Genomic DNA, 23,705 nt, shown 5'->3' with positions numbered 1-23,705 from the left:
CTTTCTTTGCAACAGCAGCACACTGGGGACAGCTCAGACACAATCGGGAAGTTCATTAAGTTAGCTTCCCTTAGGTGAAATAGTATTTAATGAGTCTTTAATGAGTCCTCAGTGTTAAATTTGGCTACATGCTCAATTCAGGTCAGACATTTGATCAGCATAATTACAAATATTTAATATATAAAGGACATGCCATGTAAGGTGGCTTATATCTATCATTCTGGTTACTCAGAAGACTGAGATCTAAGGATGGAAGTTCCATGCCAGCCTAGGCAGGAAAGTCCATGAGTCTTGTCTCCAACTAATCAGAAAAAAGCCAGAAGTAGAGGTGTGGCTCAAATGGTAGATCCTTGAGCTAAAAAGCTAAGGGACAGGGCCCAGGTCCTGAGTTCAAGTACTAGAAACCCTGCCACTCACAAAAAAAAACAACACCTAAGATATAGACACATTCACACATAAATACTAGCAACACAGAGAGTGAGCATCTCACTTTATTAAGGAAAAATGTGCATGACACAGTGGTATGCCCATGACCCTGAGTTCTCATCATTGCAAAGACTGCCTCAGGAGAGGACCTGCCCGCATTGCTCTTCCTGTCTCCAGAGAGGTGGGATTTAATATTGCAGGTTTCCAGTTAGAAGGGCAGTGCTGAGGTAGGAAGGAGTTTTCTGGACCAAGATGTTGCTTGAGCTCACCCAGTCCTTCTGGGCCCTTCCATGCTCCAAAAGGCAGAAAGAAGAAAACAACCACCCAAGGTGCAAAAGATTGGTTTCCCTTTAGCTATGAGTACAAAAATAATAACATGAAAATATGCTTATGATGTCAGGTAAGGTTAAAATTATGTATACTGTGTACACTGGGTAGTTTTAAATTTATACTGGTAAATTAAACCACACATGGATCATAGAAAATATCTTGGGAAAAAAGCCAAGCAATGTAGTTGTCTGAGTAGTAAGTTGTGGTTTTTTTTGGTCTATATGTTTGGTCTATATGTTTTCGAAACACATAAAATGAGTGTATATTCTTTTAAATATTTTAATGGGGGAAGAATGCCTTTTGTTAGATTTAAGTACTTTTTTTTGTTTGTTTTTTTCTTTTGCCAGTCCTGGGGCTTGAAGGCAAGGCCTGAACACTGCCCCTGGCTTCCTTTTGCTCAAGGCCAGCACTCTACCACTTGAGCCACAGTGCCACTTCCGGCCTTTTCTGTTTATGTGGTGCTGAGGAGTCGAACCCAGGCCTTCATGCATGCTAGGCAAGCACTTTACCACTAGGCCACATTCCCAGCGCCTTTAATTTTTCAATCGAATTATTTATTTTCTTTCAGTTTTAGAGTTTGAACTCAGGGCCTGGGCACTATCCCTGAGTTTTTGTGCTCAATGCTAGTGCTCTATCACTTTGAGCCCATAGCTCCACTTTCAGCTTTTTGGGGGATTAATTGGAGATAAGTTCTCATGGACTTTCCTGCCCAGGCCAGCTTTGAACCATGATCCTTAGATCCCAGCCTCCTGAATTGCTAGGAGTTCCAGACATGAGCCACCAGCGCCCACTTGTACTTTTTATTTTTGTCACTACAGTTTAAAAAAATTTATTTCACGAATGTATAAAGAATGCAGTTCTTCTTAAAATTTTGATGATATATTAAGAACTTTGTCAATAATTTATAAATTTGAGAGCATTTTTTTTCTGTTTTGGTGGTTTTGGAGATCAAACCCAAAGTTTCATATGTGCTAGGCAAGAACTCTACCACTGAGACTCAACTTCCATCCGTGACTGGCTTTCTGTTGTTGTTGTTATTATTGTTGTTATTGTCCAAGACTGGGACTCTCAAGCTCAGTGTATGACACTTTTGCTCATTGCCAGAAGCACTACCACTTAAGCCACACCTCTACCACCTCACCACCCCCTGACTAGCTTTCTTATATAAATGATCATAATATCTTCAAAGGAGTGTAGGATTGTTTCTTTATTTACACATAAGAAAGAAAGCATCCTTTACATCCTCATGCTTTTTTGTTTATTTTTCTTGTCTTACTGCACTGGATAAGACTTATACCCAAATGGTTCAGTAGAAACAATGATTGCTGGCATGTTGTTCTTGTTTCTGATTTTAAAGAAAGTATTTATAGCACTGTATCTTTAAGTGTCTACCATGGGGTTTGATTGATATTGTTGATGAGGTTAAGGGTGTTCACTTCTATTTTTCTCTTGCTAGGACTTTCCACAAGGATACATGTTAATGTATATCAAATACTTTCTCTGTATCTCTGAGTAGTTATATTTTCCCTTCCACTCTATTTATATGATGCTTTATATTTATTAAGTCATGTGCATCTTGAATTTCTGGTTTAAATTCAGCTTGGCCATAGTATATATGTACATGTGGGGTGTGTCTCTGTGTGTGTGTGTGTCTGTGTGTGTGTCTGTTTTTAGAAGTGCCGGGAGGCCTGTCGTAGGGTTTGAACTCAGGGGCCTAGATGTTGTCTCTGAGCTTCTTTTGCTCAAAGCGACAATTCAGCTTTCAACTTTTTCAGTAGTTTATTGGAGATAAGCATTTCACAGACTTTCTTACCTGGGCTGACTTTGAAACTCAGTCCTAAGATCTCAGTCTCCTGAGTAGCTAGGATTACAGACATGTGCCACCAGTGCCTGGCAAAAAAAAATTTTTAGGCATTAGATTGTTGATATTTGGCTTGAGTCGTTTCTATCTACTTTGTTTCTAAGATTTGTTGATATTATGTTTTTATCTCTTCTCTTTGAGTATTAAAATTATATCAACACTATAAAATTAGTCACAGAACATCCCTTTCTCCTAAACTCTGGGAAATTTTTGTGTAAGACTGAAATTGCTGGCTGGGGATATGGCCTAGTGGCTAGAGCGCTTGCCTCCTATACTTGAAGCTATGGGTTCAATTCCCCAGCACCACATATACAGAAAATGGCCAGAAGTGGCACTGTGACTCAAGTGGCAGAGTGCTAGCCTTGAGCGGGAAGAAGCCAGGGACAGTGCTCAGGCCCTGAGTCCAAGGCCCAGGACTGGCCAAAAAAAAAAAAAAAAGACTGAAATTGCTATCAGGCATGGGTGGCTGTGCCTATAACCCTAGCTACTCAGGAGGCTGAGACTGGAGGATTGTAATTTGAAGCCAGCGCAAATAGGAAAGTCTGTGAGACTCTCCTCTCCAATTAACCACCAAAAATCCAGAAGTAGAGCTGTGGCTCAAGCACAGTAAAGTTCTAGCCTTCAGGAAGTGCATGTGCGTGCAACACACAGACACACAGACACACAGACACACAGACACACACACACACACCATTGAAATAATTTGTTCCTTGAATGTAAAATGATCTTGTTATATACTTAAATTTTTTCTTATCTCTTCTTCTTCCCTTCTTCCCCCCTCATCCCCCATGCCCGTTTCTTTCTTTCTCTTTTAGCCTTGCTAGAATTTTCGGCTTATCTTTAAAGAACCCAACATTTGAGCCTCATTGATTCTATTTCTTACATTTTATTCCTATCCTACCCTTTATTCTGCTTTCTTTTTCTCTGTTCTTCCTGATTCTTCTAGTCTGTTCTTTGCCCTGGAAACACAGTTAACGAGGTCCTGATCTCAGATCCTTGTCACTCCCTCTATGCTGGCTGTGGGAATTCAAGCTTATCACTTTAGCTACCTGGGAGGCTAATTTAAAAGGATAGAGGTCTGAGACTGGCCTGGGCAAAAGTGTAAAACCCTAGGGAAAAACAAAGCAAAGCTGGGAGTGTGCATTTAATCACAAGATCCATATTTTGAACTCCAATATTGCCAAGAACCAACCAAAGAAACAACAACAACAAAACATAACAAAACAAAACTACATCTGAGGAACAGAAAATTCCCTAAGGGCATTGACTTAACCCTATAGTTCAACTTCTTCACTTCTGAGTGCTCCCTTTTCTTTCTTCTGATCCCAGCCCTAGAAAACATCTATTAAACAGACAGAAACCTTTACTTTAAAAATGGCTCTATGCTGTCATGAAACTTTTGCTGCCAATATTGGTTCCAGCAGAGGTGGAACAGGCTCTGAGAAGATGTTAGTGGCTAAAAATCTTCAAGTTTAGGAAGTTCAGCATGGAGCTAGCTTCTGCCCAGGCTCAAAGCATAATGAGAGAGCAATGCGCTTCATTATCTTTTTAGGGAAAAGAAACACATTTATCAGAATTGCAAGGAGAATTCTTCTTAACCTAAGCCTTAGGTGCAGGAATGATGGCAATTTTATAAAGGAAAGAATAAGATTAGAATTCCAAGCCCTCTACTCATCAGATTAAGGAGGGGGTTAAGAACCTTGTAGTCCATCTCTGCAGTTTGGTCCCTGTCTGTGTGCACTTCCATATAGAAATGTATCCCCAGGAAGTACTTACTATTGATAGAGTACACAAATTTGTCAGTGAGTCACTTCTTTTTTTTCTTTTAAAGAAATTGAGGCTGACTCATAATCACTCTCACTCACTTGAAAGTCTAAATGGCTCTCTTGCAAAGGGAAATTGGTTGCTGTCAGTGGTGGTGCAAATCTATTATCTCAGTACTGCAGAGGGTGAGTCACCTGGACTGAGAATTCAAGGCCAGTGCAAGGGGTGGAGGTTGAGGGGGGAGAAGAAGAGGGGAGGGAAGGAGAAGAGGAAAGGGGGGAAAGGGAGAGAGATTACAGTCAGCCCTAAGAACTAACTGTATGTGGGCCTAAATTCCTCATTCCTGGGAGTTTCTTTGGAGCTTCCCTCCCAACTCCTTGAGTACTGAGGTTAAAGCTTGAGGGATCTGGGGTAGTAGCTTGGTACTAGAAACTTGCCTGCCATTTGAGAGGCCCTAGGTTTGATCCTCCTTCCTCAAATGAGTTGAAAGCCCCAAACAATAGGTTCCTATGTAAAAAAATAAATAGGTTTCTTTTTTCTTGGCTAGAAAATTCAGAGACCAAAAGGAAGGGAGAGAATCATAGGGAGAATGAGATTGATTAGACTCAGAGACCTATATGAAAAGCCCAAGAGGACGGCACCTAACCAGTGTAAGTACAGACAATACTCTGAACAAAAAATTTAGTATTTAAACATTCTGTTGGGGTTATAATTTTTTTTTTTTCCAAGTAAGCTAGTCATGACTGCTCAGCGCCTCAAACCTGTAATTGTCATTATTTGGGAAGTGGAGATCATGGGATTACTGTTGGAGCCCAGCCTGGGCAAAAAGTGTGAAACTCATGTGAACTAATAGCTAGGTGTAGTAGCGCATGCCTGTCACCCCAGCTACAGTGGCAAACCAGTCTCCTCACCATTCCAGGATAATCTTGCCTTTTTCCTCATGAAGAAGACAGGGAAAAGCCAGAGAAGTCTTACTCATAATCCTCTGGGGGATTTTTTTTTTTAGTAGGGGAGGGTGCTTGGGTCAAGCCAGGACCTCAGGCATGCTGAACACATGTTGTACCCCCAAACTACACTTAGCTCTGGGATTTCTGTACAGAACAGTGAGAGGCTCTGCTCAGGTGCCCTTTGGGTGAGGTTCCTGTGCCTCCGCCTCTCTTTTCGTATTGCAGTTTTCTAGATGTTTCCCTCCAGGAAAGCATCGAAAGCTCTGACCCAGAGCAGGCCTTCAGGCCAGGCTTAGGGGTGCATTCAGCCCCCTACCATGCACTGTGTGGAAGGCACAGCAGTTCCCTGATATGCAGAAAGAAAATCACTCATGGTTAAGGAAACCACCTCCATCTCTTTGGACCTCTGATGGCTCTTTGAAGGGAAGGAATATTTGGAGATTATAGGAAGAAAGACTGGCTTATTTTATTTCTAAGTTCCTTGGGGAAAACTGATGATATATTCTCACTTGAAAAACATTCACACATACAAACAACTCATCTACATCGTTGCAAGATGTACGGGAAGGTCCTGAACATATCCATTAGCATTCAGCCACCCACAGGGGCATCCAGACTATTATTTTACCATGCTCTGAGTGCTTTGAATTTGACCAGTCATAAAAAAGTCACCTTCTTGGGATGATAATCCTTTGCAGTTGTTTTTATCTTATTACAGAATAAAATTTTGGCACATGTATGTGGCGCGTACGATCAAATTCAACCTTCCTTTGTTTGCCCCCTACTCTCTATTCAGGAGGGATGAGAAGGTGAGTTTGAAAACAAAAATCAATGCATGTAAGCACAAGATTGAGACAAAAAGGAGCCCGTGAATCAGAAAGTCAATCATTTCCTTCTGACTGCTTGAAAAATATGTGTACAGGACAAGGAGTGAGTTGACTTTTGCTTTGTTTTGAGTTTGAGACAGGGTCTTTCCAAGTAACCTAGGCTGGCTTTGAACTATCTTCCTTCCACACTGATTACAAATGTACACCACTACACTTTAAGTTCTAATTTCTTGATTACATGATTTCTGTATTTTAGTAAAATGAGGAAGAGAGAGGGTGCACTGAATCAACCATTCCATTGCCACATTCAGAAACAATCTTTCCAGAAGCAAAATGCTGACACATGTGTTTTTCACAGTATTACTTATCAGTACATTTGTGCAGAACTTCTGGCTAGGGTAAATTAAGGCTTAGAGATGTCACTATGTATGAAAGTTATATGGGTTCCTTATGCATAAATGGGAGTCAAGAGCTTTGATATCACTGGGCTACACTCTCCAGTCTCATAAAGTTCTTGTATCTTGTCTCTAATATTTCAATAATAGGTCACCATTTCATGTTTAGGCTCAAATACTCACTATACAATGCCAAATACATCAGAAGTGACAACCAAGACATCTTCCACAGACGCAACATCAGGAAACACAGGAGATCTATCACCACATAGAAGTCTCACTCCAGTCAGTTCTGGGGCCTTAGAGCCAACCATGTCACATGGACCAGTAACAGTAGAAATAACCAGTGCTTCTACTCAAACCACCCAAACGCTAAGCCAAGGATACCACCACACAACCTCACCATACAACCAAAACTGAGCCAACAGCCTTAACTTCTTCATCCTCTTCAGTTGGACACACTCCAACAGAGAGCACAACCTCCATTAGACTCCATTACAGGAGACCCGGGGGACTCACTCCACTCACTTCAGGAGTCTCAACAAAGCCTACTTTTAGCACACGATCAGCAATAGACATAACCAACATCTTTTTTTTTTTGCCAGTCCTGGGTCTTGGACTCAGGGCCTGAGCACTGTCCCTGGCTTCTCTTTGCTCAAGGCTAGCACTCTGCCACTTGAGCTACAGCACCACTTCTGGCCGTTTTCTATCTATGTGGTGCTGAGGAATTGAACCCAGGGCTTCATGTATATGAGTCAAGCACTCTTGCCACTAGGCCATATTCCCAGCCCATAACCAACATCGTTATGCAGGATTCTACATTTTCTCTCCCCACAGGCTCCACTTCAGGAAACACAGAAGACACATCATCACCACAAGAACCAAGAAGTTTCACTTCAGTCACTAAAGGAGTCTCAACAATAGCAGTGTCTAGTGAACTGTCAAGAATACCAAGTTCCAGCACCTCCACTCAGGAATCATCTTCACTTTCTCAGAACACCCAGACTCAACCCATAACTATAAGTCAATCTCAAATGAGTACCCGAATTGAGGACACCACTTCAAATCATTCTTCCCCAAGTGGGCAAATGCTGACGGAGACAGTTTCTCCTGGGACATCCCCAGAAGTTGAAATAACCACCTTAAGCCCTTCCAGTGTAAGCAACACACCCTCAACAACATCAGAGGTGATTACACCAACAATCTCCACAGACTCTGCTCTAGGAAACACAGGAGACACATCACCACCACAAGTATCTGGGAATTTTACCCCAGTCACTACGGGAGTCTCAAGGACACCTGTGTTGAATGGACAATCAACAGGACCAAGCCCTGTCACCTCTACCCAGGAATCAACTGCATTTTCTCATACAACCCAAACTCAAATCATGGGGACCACTAGTGTACCTCAAATGAGTACCCTTGTTGAGGTGACCACCTTAAGTCACTCCTCCACAAGTTTGCACACTCTGAAAGAGACAGTTTCTCCTGGAACATCTCCTGAAATAACCATCTCAAGCCCTTTGAGCATAAGCAAAACACCCTCAACAGCATCAGAGGTGATCACCCCAACAATCTCCACAGACTCTACTCTAGGAAACACAGGGGACAAATCACCACCACATGTATCTGGGAGCTTTACTCCAGTCACTACAGGAGTGTTAAGGACACCTGTGTTGAGTGGACAACCAACAGGACCAAGCCCCATCACCTCCACTCAGCAATCAGTTTCATTTTCTCAGGACTTGCAGGATCAGAGTTTGGAGACCACCACCCTGCCTCAAATGACTACCCTCCCAGAAACAATCACCTCAAGCCTTTCATCCTCCACAAATGGACATACTCTGACAGAGACATTATGGCAAGAGACATCAACTACAGATACCATAACTACCTCATCCCCTTCCAGTATAACAAACACACCCTCAGCAACACCAGAATTGTTCACTGTGACAACCCCCACAGATTCCACTCTAGGGAACACAGAAGATACATCATCACCATATGCACCTAAAAGTCTCATTTTAGTCCCTACTGGAGTCTCAACAACACTTGTGTCAAATGAACTGTCAACAGTACCAAGTTCTAGCACCTTTGCTCAGGAACCAACTGCATTTTCTCAGACAACCCAAACTCAAATCATGGAGACCACCAGTCAACCTCAATTGAGTACCCTTGTTGAGGTGACCACCTTAACTCATTCATCCACAGGTAGGAACACTCTGAAAGAGACAGTTTCTCCTGGAATATCTCCTGAAATAACCACCTCAAACCCTTTGAGCGTAGGCAACACACCCTCACCATCATCAGAGGTGTTTACCCCAACAATCTCCACAGACTCGGCTCTAGGAAACACAGGGGTCACGTCACCACCACAAGTGTCTGGGAGCTTTACTCCAGTCACTACGGGAGTGTCAAGGACACCTGTGTTGAGTGGACAATCAACAGGACCAAGACCCATCACCTCCACTCAGGAATCAGTTTCACTTTCTCAGAATATGCAGGATCAGAGTTTGGAGACCACCACCCTGCCTCAAATGACTACCCTCACAGAAACAATCACCTCAAGCCTTCCATCCTCCACAAATGGACATACTATGACAGAGACATTATTGCAAGAGACATCAACTATAGAGAGCATTACTACCTTATCCCCTTCCAGTGTAACAAGCACACTCTCAGCAACACCAGAATTGTTCACTGTGACAACCTCTACAGGCTCCACTCCAGGAAACCTAGAGGACACATCGTCACCATATGCACCTGGAAGTCTCATTTCAGTCACTAAAGGAGTAACAACCCCTGTGTCAAGTGGACTATTGACAGGACAAACAATTGTCACCTCTACTCAAGAATCAACTGCATTTTCTCAGACAACCCAAACTCAAATCATGGAGACCACCAGTCAGTCTCAAATGAGTACCTTCCTTGGGGCGACCACCTCACCTTATTCATTCTCCAGAGGTATGTCTGCTCTGACAGAGACAGTTTCTCCTGGGACATCCCCTGTAGATGAAATAACCACCTCAAGCCCTTCCAGTGAGAGCAACACACCCTCAACAATATCAGAGGTGATTACACCAACAATCTCTATAGACTCTACTCGAGGAAACACAGGAGACACATCACCACCACAAGTATCTGGGAGCTTTATGCCAGTCACTACGGGAGACTCAAGGACACCTGTGTTGAATGGACTATCAACAGGACAAAGCCCCATCACCTCTACCCAGGAATCAACTGCATTTTCTCATACAACCCAAACTCAAATCATGGGGACCACTAGTGTACCTCAAATGAGTACCCTTGTTGAGGTGACCACCTTAAGTCACTCCTCCACAAGTTTGCACACTCTGAAAGAGACAGTTTCTCCTGGAACATCTCCTGAAATAACCACCTCAAGCCCTTTGAGCATAAGCAAAACACCCTCAACAGCATCAGAGGTGATCACCCCAACAATCTCCACAGACTCTACTCTAGGAAACACAGGGGACAAATCACCACCACATGTATCTGGGAGCTTTACTCCAGTCACTACAGGAGTGTTAAGGACACCTGTGTTGAGTGGACAACCAACAGGACCAAGCCCCATCACCTCCACTCAGCAATCAGTTTCACTTTCTCAGAATATGCAGGATCAGAGTTTGGAGACCACCACCCTGCCTCAAATGACTACCCTCCCAGAAACAATCACCTCAAGCCTTTCATCCTCCACAAATGGACATACTCTGACAGAGACATTATTGCAGGAGACATCAACTACGGATACCATAACTACCTCATCCCCTTCCAGTATAACAAACACACCCTCAGCAACACCAGAATTGTTCACTGTGACAACCCCCACAGATTCCACTCTAGGGAACACAGACGATACATCATCACCATATGCACCTAAAAGTCTCATTTTAGTCCCTACTGGAGTCTCAACAACACCTGTGTCAAATGAACTGTCAACAGTACCAAGTTCTAGCACCTTTGCTCAGGAACCAACTGCATTTTCTCAGACAACCCAAACTCAAATCATGGAGACCACCAGTCAACCTCAATTGAGTACCCTTGTTGAGGTGACCACCTTAACTCATTCATCCACAGGTAGGAACACCCTGAAAGAGACAGTTTCTCCTGGAATATCTCCTGAAATAACCACCTCAAACCCTTTGAGTGTAGGCAACACACCCTCACCATCATCAGAGGTGTTCACCCCAACAATCTCCACAGACTCGGCTCTAGGAAACACAGGGGACACGTCACCACCACAAGTGTCTGGGAGCTTTACTCCAGTCACTACGGGAGTGTTAAGGACACCTGTGTTGAGTGGACAATCAACAGGACCAGGCCCCATCACCTCTACTCAGGAATCAGTTTCACTTTCTCAGAATATGCGGGATCAGAGTTTGGAGACCACCACCCTGCCTCAAATGACTACCCTCACAGAAACAATCACCTCAAGCCTTTCATCCTCCACAAATGGACATACTATGACAGAGACAATGTTGCAAGAGATATCAGCTACAAGTAATATAACTACCCCATCACCCTCAGCAACCTCAGAGGTCTTTACCATGACAATCTCCACAGAGTCCATTCTAGGGAACATGGAGGACACATCACCACCACAAGTATCTGAGAGCTTTTCTCCAGACTCTGTGGGAGTCTCAAGTGGACCATCAACCAGACTAACACTCAGCACTTCTACTCAGGAATCACCTGCATTTTCTCAGACAACCCAAACTCCAAGCATGGAGGCCACCAGCCAGTCTCAAATAAGCACCCTCACCAAGGCGACTGCCTCAGCTGCTTCATCCTCCCCAAGGGGACCTACTCTGACAGTGGCTGCTCTTCAGGGGACTGCTTTTCCAGGTGAACCAACTACCTAGTGATATAAGCAGGGACTATGGTTAGGTTCACAGGAGGATACAATGATATATTTTAAGTATCTCTCCATCCTTTCTTGGGTTACTGAAAAAAGCTCATGTAGATAGGATGTCTGGGTGACCTTGGAGGAGAAAGTCTGTTACTTTCCTTTCTAGCTCCTAATTTTCTGAATCTTATGAATCTGCTATGCTCGGTAGTTTTAACTCACATCTTCTCTCCCTGTGTGTACAGGAGTGGTGGCAAGTTCTCTGAGGCCACACAGTACCTCACCACCCTCCACATCCCCTCCGCCACTTAGCACCTCTACATCCAGTGCTTCCACAGGCTCCCGCTCAACAGCTCCACCATCACGAGGTGAGTGACGCCGTTAAGCTGGGGCCTCTCCAACCTATAGACATAGCAGTTGGGCTGGACTAGATTTTCTGGTGAAGGCCCTTGTGTACAAGTAAGGGAAATGGTTCTCTGGGTACCTCTACTGTCCCCCATTTGTGCCGAGAGAAATTCAGTTGCTCCCCATATTTATTTATTTATTTATTGTCAGTTGTAGGGCTTGAACTCAGGGGTCTGGGTGCTGTCCTTGAGCGTTTTGCTTCAGGATAATGATCTACCACTTTGAGCCACAGCACCATTTCTGGTTTTCTGGTGGTTTATTAGAGATAAGAGTCTCATGTACTTTCTTGCTCTGGGCTGGCTTTAAACTATGATCCTCAGATCTCAGCCTACTGAGTGCCCACCATCACCTGGCTCCCATATTTCTTTAAGAGGGGTGGATATATTGGGCTGGGAATGTGGCTTAGTGGTAGAGTGCTTGCCTAGCATGCATGAAGCCCTGGGTTCGGTTCCTCAGTACCACATAAAAAGAAAAAGCCACAAGTGGCGCTTTGGCTCAAGTGGTAGAGTGCTAGCCTTGAGCAAAAAGAAGCTCAGGGACAGTGCCCAGACCCTGAGTTCAACAAGCCCTAGGACAGGCAAAAAAATAAATAAATAGAAAGGGGTGATATAACAATGCACAATGTCACTCTGCTCATTCATGGTCTCTGCTCTCTGGAATCAGAAAGGCTTTACAGGAAACAGTGAGATAGAATCAGTGGGGTGCTAAGGGCAGCTTTGTGCATAGCACTGGGCTAGGATCTGAGTTAGGGAAATGGTCATGGTGCCTTTCCTCAAGGGGCAGACCAGTTGTCCGTGGGTGCAAGGCCCACACACCAGTCATAATGGAGAGCCACTAAAGTACATAGGAATGGGTTTTGGGTGAGCAGTCAACTTTTTGGCAAGAGCAGAGAGAATCTGGGGTTGGGGAAGCACCTCAGGTAGGGAGGAGGATCTGAGCAATTGGATTGGGCATGAAGGTAAAAAGCAGTGCCTGTGTTGCATGGGAAAGTGATTCTCAAAACATTTGGGGGGCTGGGTATATGGCCTAGTGGTAGAGTGCTTGCCTCGTATACATGAAGCCCTGGGTTCGATTCCCAAGCACCACATATATAGAAAACGGCCACAAGTGGTGCTATGGCTCAAGTGGTAGAGTGCTAGCCTTGAGCAAAAAGAAACCAGGGACAGTGCTCAGGCTCTGAGTCCAAGGCCCAGGACTGGCAAAAAAGAAAAACATTTGGGGTTTCTGGGCCAGGTGAGAGTCATGGGGTGGAGGCCGGTGTGTGGGAGGATGCTGTAGTAAGGAGAAGCAGGGAGAACACAGTAGATTTGCATCTTATGAAGGGCACTGTGCCAGCTGGGGGAATAGAGAAGAGCAGTGGAGAGCCCCTGAGCTTGCTTGGAATTCTCTCCAAGGGAGACCAGGCCAGGGAGTCAGGAGCTGCCAGTATGCAGTGAAACCCATTTGAGGAATATTCAAAGGACAAACTCTCAACCTGGAACTCCAGGACCTTGAATGGCTCATACGGCAAATTCTAAGGATTCTTCAAATTTATCTGGATATATCTTAGAGGAGAAATCCCAGTCTATGAAAAGGTCTTTTGCCTATTCATCTTCACCATCTCCATGTTTTGTTTTTTAATCTTTAAAAAGATTCTGGCATCAAAACAGAGGCAGAGTAATTTTTATCTAAGCTAGGTAATAATAAAACCAGTTGATGGAGTGAAAGAGATGTGTTCAGTGCAAATGCAGAGGCAGACAGGAGTCTTGATGGCTCCCAGTCAGGGCCTACGGGGGAACCTTGAGGAACAGGGAGAGGGGGTGAGGGACAGCTAGGGGAAGCTGGGGCGGGGGCGGGGTCGTCTGAGCCTGAAAACAGGTCAGAGCGTATGCAGACTTGACCCTCTTCTTTGTACCGGCCCAGGAATTCCTCTCTTCCCCTACGGTTCAAGCGCTGGAGACCTGCAGTTGTTTGTCAGGGGTGTGGACATTACCTCGAGGCTCCTCAAGCTCCAGATCGGCTTCCCATTTGGCTCCTCCCTGCGGGATTCCCTCTATGTGAGTCTTGAATCATAGCCCAAGTGGCAGGGCCTGTGTTCTTTGGCCCTGCTTTCCTGTCCAGCTTGAAGATAACCCTTTGCCAAGAACCAGAAGCAGTCTTTATTAACCATCATCTTTACCTTCTCAGACTTTTAAAAATGTTAAACTTAGGGCCTTGTAGGCTTGCTAGGCAGGTGTTCCACTACTTGAACCACAGCTCCAGTCCCTTTTTTTGCATTTGTTATTTTTCAGGTAGGCCTCTTTTTATGCTGGTGCCATCCTGGGCCTACTTGTGCTTCTCCTCAGCCATTGTGCTTTCTGGCAGCCAGACATAACAGGCACGTACCCCAACACCAAGACATTTGCTAAGATGGAGTCTCTCGGACTTTTATGTCCAGGCTGGTCTTGAACTGTGATTCCTCCAATTTCGACCTCCCAAGTAGCTGGGATTACAGACTTGTGCCACTGTGCATGGCTACAGACTTCTTTAATGTTGGGGCTCTGTTTAAGGAAAAGAGAGAGTAAGATAAAGCTTCCCACCCTGTGTGGACAAAAATGTCCTCCCCCCAGTGAAAAGAAATCAGCGCTCAATATCTCATCGCTGTTTTCATGGAGCTTTGTTCTGGGTAAGGAGGTTATTTGGAAAATTTGACTGGTTTGTGCTCTTTCCATTTTTTTCTGTGATTACTTTCTGATTCTCTGGTCTATGCATCCAGCAGTGGACTTGGACTGGGATCCCAGCCCCTGTGGTGCTCAGGAAGGGGAGTTAGGCACACAAGGAGATCACATCACAGTGAGAACATGAGGGTTTGAATTCCTTTAGCCGCCATGATGTGTCCCAAGCTTTAAAATTGGGAAGGGGCTTTGCTCTGTGAAGGGCAAGGTTCTGTCACTGAGGCAGGACACGACTATCACCTGTAGACAGGTGTGAGGAATGCCAAAGGGGGAAGAAGATGAGGTTAGTAGGTAAAAAGGCTTTCCCTGAGGGACAGCATTAAAGCAGATGAGGAATCGCTAAGCTTCTGCTCATAGGGGCCCATAGCGGGAGGAGCACTTGTGACAAGCAGGTTCTATGCTAGGACATTTAATTGCCTTCTCCCTCCTTGATTGCTAAACCAGAACCTTCAACTCAGTTCACAGATAATGGCCAGATCATTTTCCCAGAGTCAGACTACCATATTTTCTCCTACTCCAACCCACCCTCACGAGGCTTTACAAGATGGGACACAGTGGCCATGGTGGCTCCATTCTGGGATGATGCTGATTTTTCCACCCACAGAGGGATCATCTTTTACCAGGTGGGTGTCTCAAAGCCTAGCTGTCAGGGAACCACTCCTCCCTGCAGTAGCCTTCCGGGAGAGATCGAGGGCTATTGAAGACATTGGGAATGTTGTTCTTACAGCATTGACTCCTATGGCATATGAATAGGATCCTTAAGCGGAAAGTGGGGGGAGGGATCAGTTAAGTGGGTCCTACCTTGCTCTTATTTGTCTTCCTCTTCCTAGGAATATGAGACACTCTATGGCGAATATGACTCACTAGTTAGGCAGGTGGAAACTTGGGTTAGACAGTTGACAAATTCCTGGGACTATAATGCCAAATGGACCATAAAGATTACATGGGTCACAGTACCTGCCTATCCTGCCCAGTGGACCTTTGGGGTAAGTGGATTATGGACAAAACCTCATGAATTATCTAGGGGTCAGACATCTTGGAGCCCTAGAGAAGAGCTAGTCTCCTGAATCCCTTTTGTCTTGAGAAAAGATTGCTAATTAGAGCAACACCATCCTACAAGTACCTCCACCCCCAGCCCTCCCATTCAAACATAGCACCAGGCCTGCCTCAAGCCTTCATGTACATAAACTCATAGCAGCTCAAACATATAGGAAAAGGCTCCCCCCAACCTCTGCAAAAATGTCTGGCTATTGTTAATTGCATATGAGTTGTATTAGTCAGATTTTGTTGCTGTAACAAAATACCAGACACGGCTACTTATGAGTTTTATTTAGTTCACACTTCTGTAGGCTGAAAGTCCAAACAGCGTTGTGCAGACTCTTGGTCTGCATTGCCTCATGGGAGTGCGTGCAGTAGCAGATAAATGATTATATCTTGAACCAGGAGCAGGGAGGATGGCTGGGGCTAGGCTTGCTTCTTCCATAATAACTCTGTTGGGAGAACTCATACTCAGCTGTCTTCTGACTCCAATGACCTAAAGACATCCCACTAGGCTCCACATCTTAAAGGCTCCACCATTTTTTTTGGCCAGTCCTGGGCCTTGAACTCAGGGCCTGAGCACTGTCCCTGGCTTCTTTTTGCTCAAGGCTAGTACTCTGCCACTTGAGCCACAGCACCACTTCTGACTTTTTCTGTATATGTGGTGCTGAGGAATAAAACCCAGGGCTTCATGTATACCAGGCAAGCACTCTTGCCACTAGGCCATATTCCCAGCCCCTCCACCACTTCTTAATACCACCATGCAGAGAACAAAGCCTCCAAACAAACAAGCTTCCAAACGAAGAGGAGTGACGAGATCATAGCTGAGCCCTAGCTTGGCTCAACCTCCTAGTTTCATGCACATTTTAGAGATGAGGAAAACAGTAGGTAGCAAAGATAACAATTTTCTCAAAGTTACCCAGCTAGCAAATGACAAAGCCAAAACTGAGGCTTATGTGACCTGTCCCCCTAAATTCTAGCCCTTAAGCACAGTACTATTCAAGGGGAATGAGGTACCACACAATCTCCATTGTTCCCTCTGAGGAACCCTAGCTCTTACAGCACCAAATTCTTATGTAAAGTCACTTGTTCAATCTCTCAGCAAATAAATGACTTACTTTGGACAAGGCCTGTGCCTCTAGAGGGCCCCAGTCTCACTGCCAGTGGGTCCTCTACAACTTTCAGGGTAGGAGACATTTGGATACTGTCTTGGCATTTCCAAGACAGCCCATGAAGCTACCAGCTCTGGTGACTCGCTTAGTCATGCAGGTTCCTGCGGCTTTCTCTTACAAACTCTCCTAACTAGGAGGTAGCCCAGAGCCTTTCATCTCTCTGTAGAACCAGAGTCACAAAGAAGGCAAATCCAACGTGGCTACTGTATATGTTCTTGGTACATTGTATATTGTATATATGTCTACTGACCTAGGGAAGAGAAAGAAAACAGGGTGTAAGATATCACAAGAAATGTACACACTGCCCTACTATGTAACTGTACCCATTTTGCACAACACCTTGTCAAAAAATTTCTTTAATTAATAAATAAATTACAAAAAAACCCAAGAAAAATAAATAATTTAAAAAAGGCAAATCCACCAGGGTAAGCACTTCCACACACCTGGATACTCAAACCAGCTGCACACTTACCTGTGTTTTAAATTCACGTGCCTTGCGTGCCAGGACAGGGGTGTGGGCTAAATATGGGACACTAAGGAAGAGAACACAGGCTTCTAATAGGTATCTTTACTTTTGTCCCCACCAATCTCCAGACCAACACCTACCAGGCCATCCTCACCACAGATGGCAGCAGGTCCTACGCCCTGTTTCTCTACCAGAGAGGCGGGATGCAGTGGGATGTGACGCACCGCCAGCGCAGCTCAGTTGTCATGGGCTTTACCAGGTAAGACAGGGGCAGCCACCAGTACTGAGCAGGTAACAGGGAGGGGAAACATAGCAAGCAGGTGGCTAAATATATGCTCCCATCCTGGGAACGAGGCACACATGCCTTCTCCTGCAATGTGATGACTCACCTTGACTCTGGTCCCACGGAGCCTCTCACCTTGCTGTTTCCTGCCATCTTTCCGGTCCCGGTCCCTAGGCACTGTCGTCATTCAACCTCATCTTCCCTCAGTTACATTGACATTAGTTGACTTCTTTGGATATCTCAAACACCAGAATAACAACAGCCTAATTTTATTATGCTAAATACTTCATATACATGATTTCATGACTTCACACAACCACCCAGGAGGCAGATACTATTTTTATGACCCTTGTTCTGCAGATAAGGAACTCTAGATGTAAATACATAATTCGCTTCAACTCAGAGTTAGGAAGTGGTGAAGAAGGCAGACCTTTGAGGCTGAAATCTGCTTTCTTTTTTTTTTTTTTTTTTTGAATTTATTTGTTTATTAATTGAACCCAAATTTTTTGACAAGGTGTTGTGCAAAAAGGGTACAGTTACATAGTAGGGCAGTGTGTACATTTCTTGTGATATCTTACGTCCTGTTTTTCTATCTCTTCTCTAGGTCAGGTAGACATATATACAATATACAATGTATCAAGAACATATACAGTAGCCAGGTGGCCATGCCCAAGAAAGTTCGCCTAGGGCTTTAAATGTAATGTCAATATTAGACCATATGTCGACAGTAGTCTTATATGAACGTATATACCTAGCTTTTGAGCTATTGTCTTCCCCTGAGAGGTCAATTTTTGACCTTTATATGTTGAGTAATTGTTTGGTTTTAGTTACATACTGTTAGGTCGCTGCCCCAATCCTGTGGGGAATACTATTTGACAAGCAGTTTTTGGTTTCACAGACTTGGTCTCTACTGTCTCTCCGTCTCCCTTTCTTTTTTTTTTTTTTTTTTTTTTTTTTTGGCCAGTCCTGGGCCTTGGACTCAGGGCCTGAGCAGAGTCCCTGGCTTCTTCCCGCTCAAGGCTAGCACTCTGCCTCTTGAGCCACAGCGCCGCTTCTGGCCGTTTTCTGTATATGTGGTGCTGGGGAATCGAACCTAGGGCCTCGGGTATACCAAGGCAGGCACTCTTGCCACTAGGCTATATCCCCAACCCCCGTCTCCCTTTCTTAACAGTCATATATCAGGGAGATCATGCCCCTTGGTTTTCTGTGTTCTAGGCTTGCCTTGCTCAACATTATTTGTTCGAGTTCTGACCATTTCCCTGCGAATAACAATATTTCACCATTCCTAATCGCTATGTAGTATTCCATTGTGTATAGGTACCATATGTTTTGGATCCATTCATCTGTGGAGGGGCATCTGGGTTGTTTCCATATTTTGGCTATTGTGAAATGTGCCGCGATAAACATGGAAGTACAAATGTCTTTTTGATATCTTGGGGCCTGCTGTTCAGGATAGATGCCTAGGAGTGGTATGGCTGGGTCATAGGGTAGGTCTATATTGAGCTTTTTGAGAAACCTCCATGCTGTTCTCCAAAGTGGTTGTATTAATTTGCACTCCCACCAACAATGGAGAAGGGTTCCTCTTTCCCCGCACCCGCTCCAGCATTTGTTGTTGCCTGAGTTTAGAGTATAGGCCATTCTAACTGGGGTGAGGTGGTATCTCAGGGTTGTTTTTATTTGCATTTCCTTTACTACCAGGGATGTTGAGCATTTCCTCAAGTGTTTCTTTGCCATTTTTATATCTTCTCTTGTGAAGTCTCTCTTTAGCTCTTTTGCCCATTTCCTAATAGGTTTATTGGGCTTGGAGGGGCTTAGTTTTTTGAGTTCTCTGTAGATGACCGATATCAGGCCTTTGTCTGTTGCTGTGCTGGTAAATATCCTTTCCCATATCGTTGGCTGTCTTTCTATTTTGGTGGCTATGTCCTTACCTGTGCAGAAACTTTTTAATTTGTAGTAGTCCCATTTGTCGAGTCTTTCCCCTATTTGTTGTGCCCCTGGGACTCTATTCAGGAAATCCCTTCCTGTGCCTATAAGTTCTAGCGTCTTTCCTACTCTGTCCTTCAGTAGTTTCGAGGATTCAGGTCTGATATTGAGGTCCTTGATCCATTTTGAGTTGATCTTGGTGCATGGTGATAGGCTTGGGTCTACTTTGAGTTTTCTGCATATGGCTGCCCAGTTCTCCCAGCACCAGTAATTGAAGATGCTATGTTTATTCCATTGTATGTCTTTAGCTCCTTTGTCGAATATCAGTTGTCTGTAAGAGTGCGGTTTTATTTTTGGGTCTTCAATTCTAATCCATTGGTCTTCCGATCTGTTTTTATACCAATACCATGCTGTTTTTGTTATGATGGCCTTGTAGTAAGAGCTTGAAGTCTGGTATTGTGATACCTCCTGCACTGCTTTTTTTGCCTAGATTTGCTTTGGCTATTCTAGGTTTTATTTTGTTGTTGTTGTTGTTTTTTGTTTTTGGCCAATCCTGGGCCTTGGACTCAGGGCCTGAGCACTGTCCCTGGCTTCTTCCCGCTCAAGGCTAGCACTCTGCCACTTGAGCCACAGCGCTGCTTCTGGCCGTTTTCTGTATATGTGGTGCTGGGGAATCGAACCTAGGGCCTCGTGTATCCGAGGCAGGCACTCTTGCCACTAGGCTATATCCCCAGCCCTATTCTAGGTTTTTTGCTGTTCCATATGAATTTATGGATTGGTTTCTCTATTTCAGTGAAGAATGTGGCTGGGATTTTGATAGGTATTGCATTGAATTTGTATAACAATTTGGGCAATATGGCCATTTTCACTATATTGATTCTGCCTACCCATGAGCATGGGAGGTCTTTCCATCTCCTTGTGTCTTCTTTGATTTCCCTTATTACATTTTTATAATTTTCATTAAATAGGTCCATCACATCCTTGGTTAAGTTGATCCCTAGGTACTTTATTCTTTTTTTGGCTACTGTAAATGGAATTGTTTCCATAATTTCCTTTTCTGTTTGTCTATTGCTGGTGTACAGAAAAGCTGCTGACTTTTGTGGATTAATTTTGTATCCTGCTATTTTGCCAAATTGGTTTATTAGGTGTAGGAGTTTGGGGACTGAGTTTTTTGGGTCCTTCAGATATAAGATCATGTCATCTGCGAATAGGGATAACTTGATTTCTTCCTTGCCGATGTGGATCCCTTTGATGTCCTCTTGCCTTATTGCTATGGCTAGGGATTCCAGCACTATGTTGAAAAGAAGTGGGGAGAGTGGGCATCCTTGTCTTGTTCCTGAGTTTAGGGGGAATGATTTAAGTTTCTCTCCATTTAGTATGATATTAGCAGTTGGTCTGTTGTATATGGCTTTTATTGTTTTGAGGAATGTTCCACCTATTCCTGTTTTCTCCAAAGCTTTTTAATAGGTATGGATGTTGTATTTTGTCAAAGGCTTTTTGGGCATCGACTGAGATAACAATGTAATTCTTAATTTTAGATCTGTTTATGTGGTGAATTACGTTGATTGATTTACGGATGTTGAACCATCCTTGTGACTGTGGGATGAAGCCTACTTGGTCATGATGTATGATTTTCTTGATCAGTTTCTGGATCCTGTTAGCTAATATTTTATTGAGGAGCTTTGCGTCTGTGTTCATTAGTGATATTGGTCTGTAGTTCTCTTTTTTTGTTGGGTCTTTGCCTGGTTTGGGAATGAGTATGATATTGGCTTTGTAGAATGAGTTTGGGATTTCTCCCTCTGTTTCTATTTCGCGGAAGAGTTTGAGGAGTATTGGTATTAGCTCATCACTAAAGGAATTTGTTGGTGAATCCATCTGGGCCTGGGCTTTTCTTTGTTGGGAGGTTCTTGATTACCTCCTGTATCTCACTGTAAGTTATTGGTTTATTTAGTTGATTTATTTCTTCTTGGTTCAGTTTGGGCAGTTTGTACTTCTCTAAGAATTGATCCATTTCTGTAAAATTATTGTTTTTTGGAAATAGCTCCTTATGATTGTTTGAATATCATGTGTACTTGTTGTAATTTTTCCGGTGGAGTCCTTGATTTTACGTATATGAGTCTCTTCTCTTCTTTTTTTGTAAGTCTTGCAAGGGGTCTGTCAATTTTGTTTATTTTCTCAAAGAACCAGCTTTTAGTCTTATTTGTTCAATGGTCTTTCTATTTTCAATCAGATTTATCTCTTCTTTAATCTTTGTGATCTCTCCCCTCCTAGCCGTTTTAGATTCTGTCATTTCTTGTTTCTCCAGTTGTTTTAGTTTCATCATGAGGTTAGTCACCTGCTCTGCTTCCATTCTTTTAATGTGAGTGCTGAGGGCAATGATCTTGCCCCTCAGTACTGCCTTAGCTGTGTCCCATAGGTTTCTTTGTGATGTGTTTTCATTGTCATTGTGGCTTATGAATTTGTTGATTTCATCTTTAATTTGGTCTGTGGCCCAAGTGTTGGATAGCAGTGTGGGGTTTAGCCTCCAAGAGTGTATATAGCCTCTGTGGTATCCTTTGTTGTTGAGGGTTACCTTTAATCCACTGTGATCAGCTATAATACATGGGATGATGTCAATACTTTTGTATTTGCTGAGTTTCTTTGTGTGGGCTATGACATGGTCTGTTTTGGAATATGATCCATGAGCTGCTGAAAAGAAGGTGTATTGGGTCTCTGTAGGGTGGAAGATTCTATATAGGTCTGTCAGATCCATTTGGGAAATGGTGTTACTTAGGTTCTCAGCTCCCTTGCTAATCCTCTGGGTGTTGGATCTGTCTCTTGGGGAGAGTGGGGTATTTAAGTCTCCCACTATGATTGTGTTTGCGTCTATCTTGTTCTGTAATTCTCTGAGAATTTGCTTGACATATGTAGGGCCTCTTTTGTTCGGTGAGTATACATTTATCACCGTGATATCTTGATTCTGGATTTTTCCTTGTATTAATATGTAGTGTCCTTCTTTGTCTTTTTGAGTTGATTTTAATGAAAAGTCCAGCTTGTCTGAGATCAGGATGGCTACACCTGCTGTTTTGGTAAGTGCATTTGCTTGGTAGATCTTACTCCATCCTTTCATTCGGAGCCTGATTTTGTCCCTTGTTGTAAGGTGGGTCTCTTGTAGACAGCAGATGTCAACTTTTTGTTTGCGAATCCATTCTGCCAGTCTGCTCCTCTTTATCGGAGAGTTTAAACCATTTATATTTAAAGAGATCAAGGATAAGGGTGTTTTTTTCTCCTTCCATTTACTTGTTGGGATGTTTTTTCCTCTTTTTTTTTCTTGTCTTTAGTGAGTTGTTTTTTCTGTTGGACTTTGGCTATTGTAGTTTCTTTCTGATTCTGTCTGTGTGTCTTGTACGATCTCTGTTGGGTGGGGCTCCCCTCTCAGAATTCGCTGTAGGGCTGTTTTTTTATTCACATACTCCTTTAGCTCCTCTTTGGTGTGGAAAGATCTGGTTTTCCCTTCGAATGTGAACTCCAATTTCGCTGGATATTTGATCCGAGGTTGCATATTGTTAGCCTGAAGTACTTGGATGGTGTTCTTCCACTCACTTCATGCTTGGTAAGTTTGTGTGAATAAGTCAGCTGTTAATCGAATCCTCTTCCCATTGTAGAAAATTTCTTTCTTCACTTTGGTTGAATTCAGAATTTGCTCTTTAATCTTGAGGTCTGAAGTCTTGAATATTATGTGCCTTGGGGTGGCTTTTCTGGGGTCTGGCCTGCCAGGTGTCCTATAGGCTTCGGTTACCTAGATGGGTCCCCTATGAGATTGGGGAAGTTTTCTGCAATAACTTTATTGAGAACATGTTTAAGCCCTCTGCTCTGGTTTTTGGCTCCTTCTTCTATTCCTATTATGCGCAGATTATATCTCTTGTCTTTGTCCATTAGTTCCTGGATTAGTCTGCCCTGAAGCTTCCCCGTTTCTTGGAGTGTGTCATTTTCTGGTTGTTGTCAGCTGCTTCATCGTCCAGTTGAGAGATTCTGGATTCCATACGGTCCACTCTTTGTGTTATGGTTTCAATTGTGGAGTTTATGGATGTCAGAGACCTATTTATGGTTGTCAGATCAGCTCTGATTGTGGAAATTTCTTCCTTCAAAGAGTTGTATTTTAAATCTATTTTTTCATGCATTTCAATTCTCAGGATGTTAAGATTTTCTTTAAAGGAGGCTTGCATTGTATCCATTTTTGCTTCCATTTCTTTAAAGGAGGCTTGCATTGTATCCATTTTTGCTTCCATATCTTTCTTGGCTTCTTGGGTGTCCTTCAAGATTTCTGCTCTA

The 23,705-nt window shown here is 43.6% G+C and overlaps 1 protein-coding gene and 1 non-coding gene across 2 annotated transcripts in view; one reads left to right on the top strand and one right to left on the bottom strand.

Moving 5' to 3' along the window:
* The window catches only part of Muc4 (mucin 4, cell surface associated), a 50,824-nt gene that overhangs the window by 9,134 nt on the left and 17,985 nt on the right, over positions 1-23,705 (top strand). The window contains exons 2-7 of the mRNA XM_048345833.1: positions 10,889-10,934; positions 11,691-11,782; positions 13,722-13,855; positions 14,971-15,135; positions 15,343-15,498; positions 17,317-17,447. Coding sequence (XP_048201790.1) covers positions 10,889-10,934; positions 11,691-11,782; positions 13,722-13,855; positions 14,971-15,135; positions 15,343-15,498; positions 17,317-17,447 — 724 coding nt within the window. The remainder of the gene's footprint in view (positions 1-10,888; positions 10,935-11,690; positions 11,783-13,721; positions 13,856-14,970; positions 15,136-15,342; positions 15,499-17,316; positions 17,448-23,705) is intronic.
* LOC125352107 lies at positions 105-169 on the bottom strand. The gene has a single exon (XR_007211112.1). It is a non-coding gene; the product is annotated as a small nucleolar RNA SNORD78 (small nucleolar RNA).

This window comes from Perognathus longimembris, chromosome 5, assembly GCF_023159225.1.
Source record: "Perognathus longimembris pacificus isolate PPM17 chromosome 5, ASM2315922v1, whole genome shotgun sequence".
NCBI lineage: Eukaryota > Metazoa > Chordata > Mammalia > Rodentia > Heteromyidae > Perognathus > Perognathus longimembris.
This window is presented reverse-complemented; position numbering and strand designations above follow the sequence as displayed.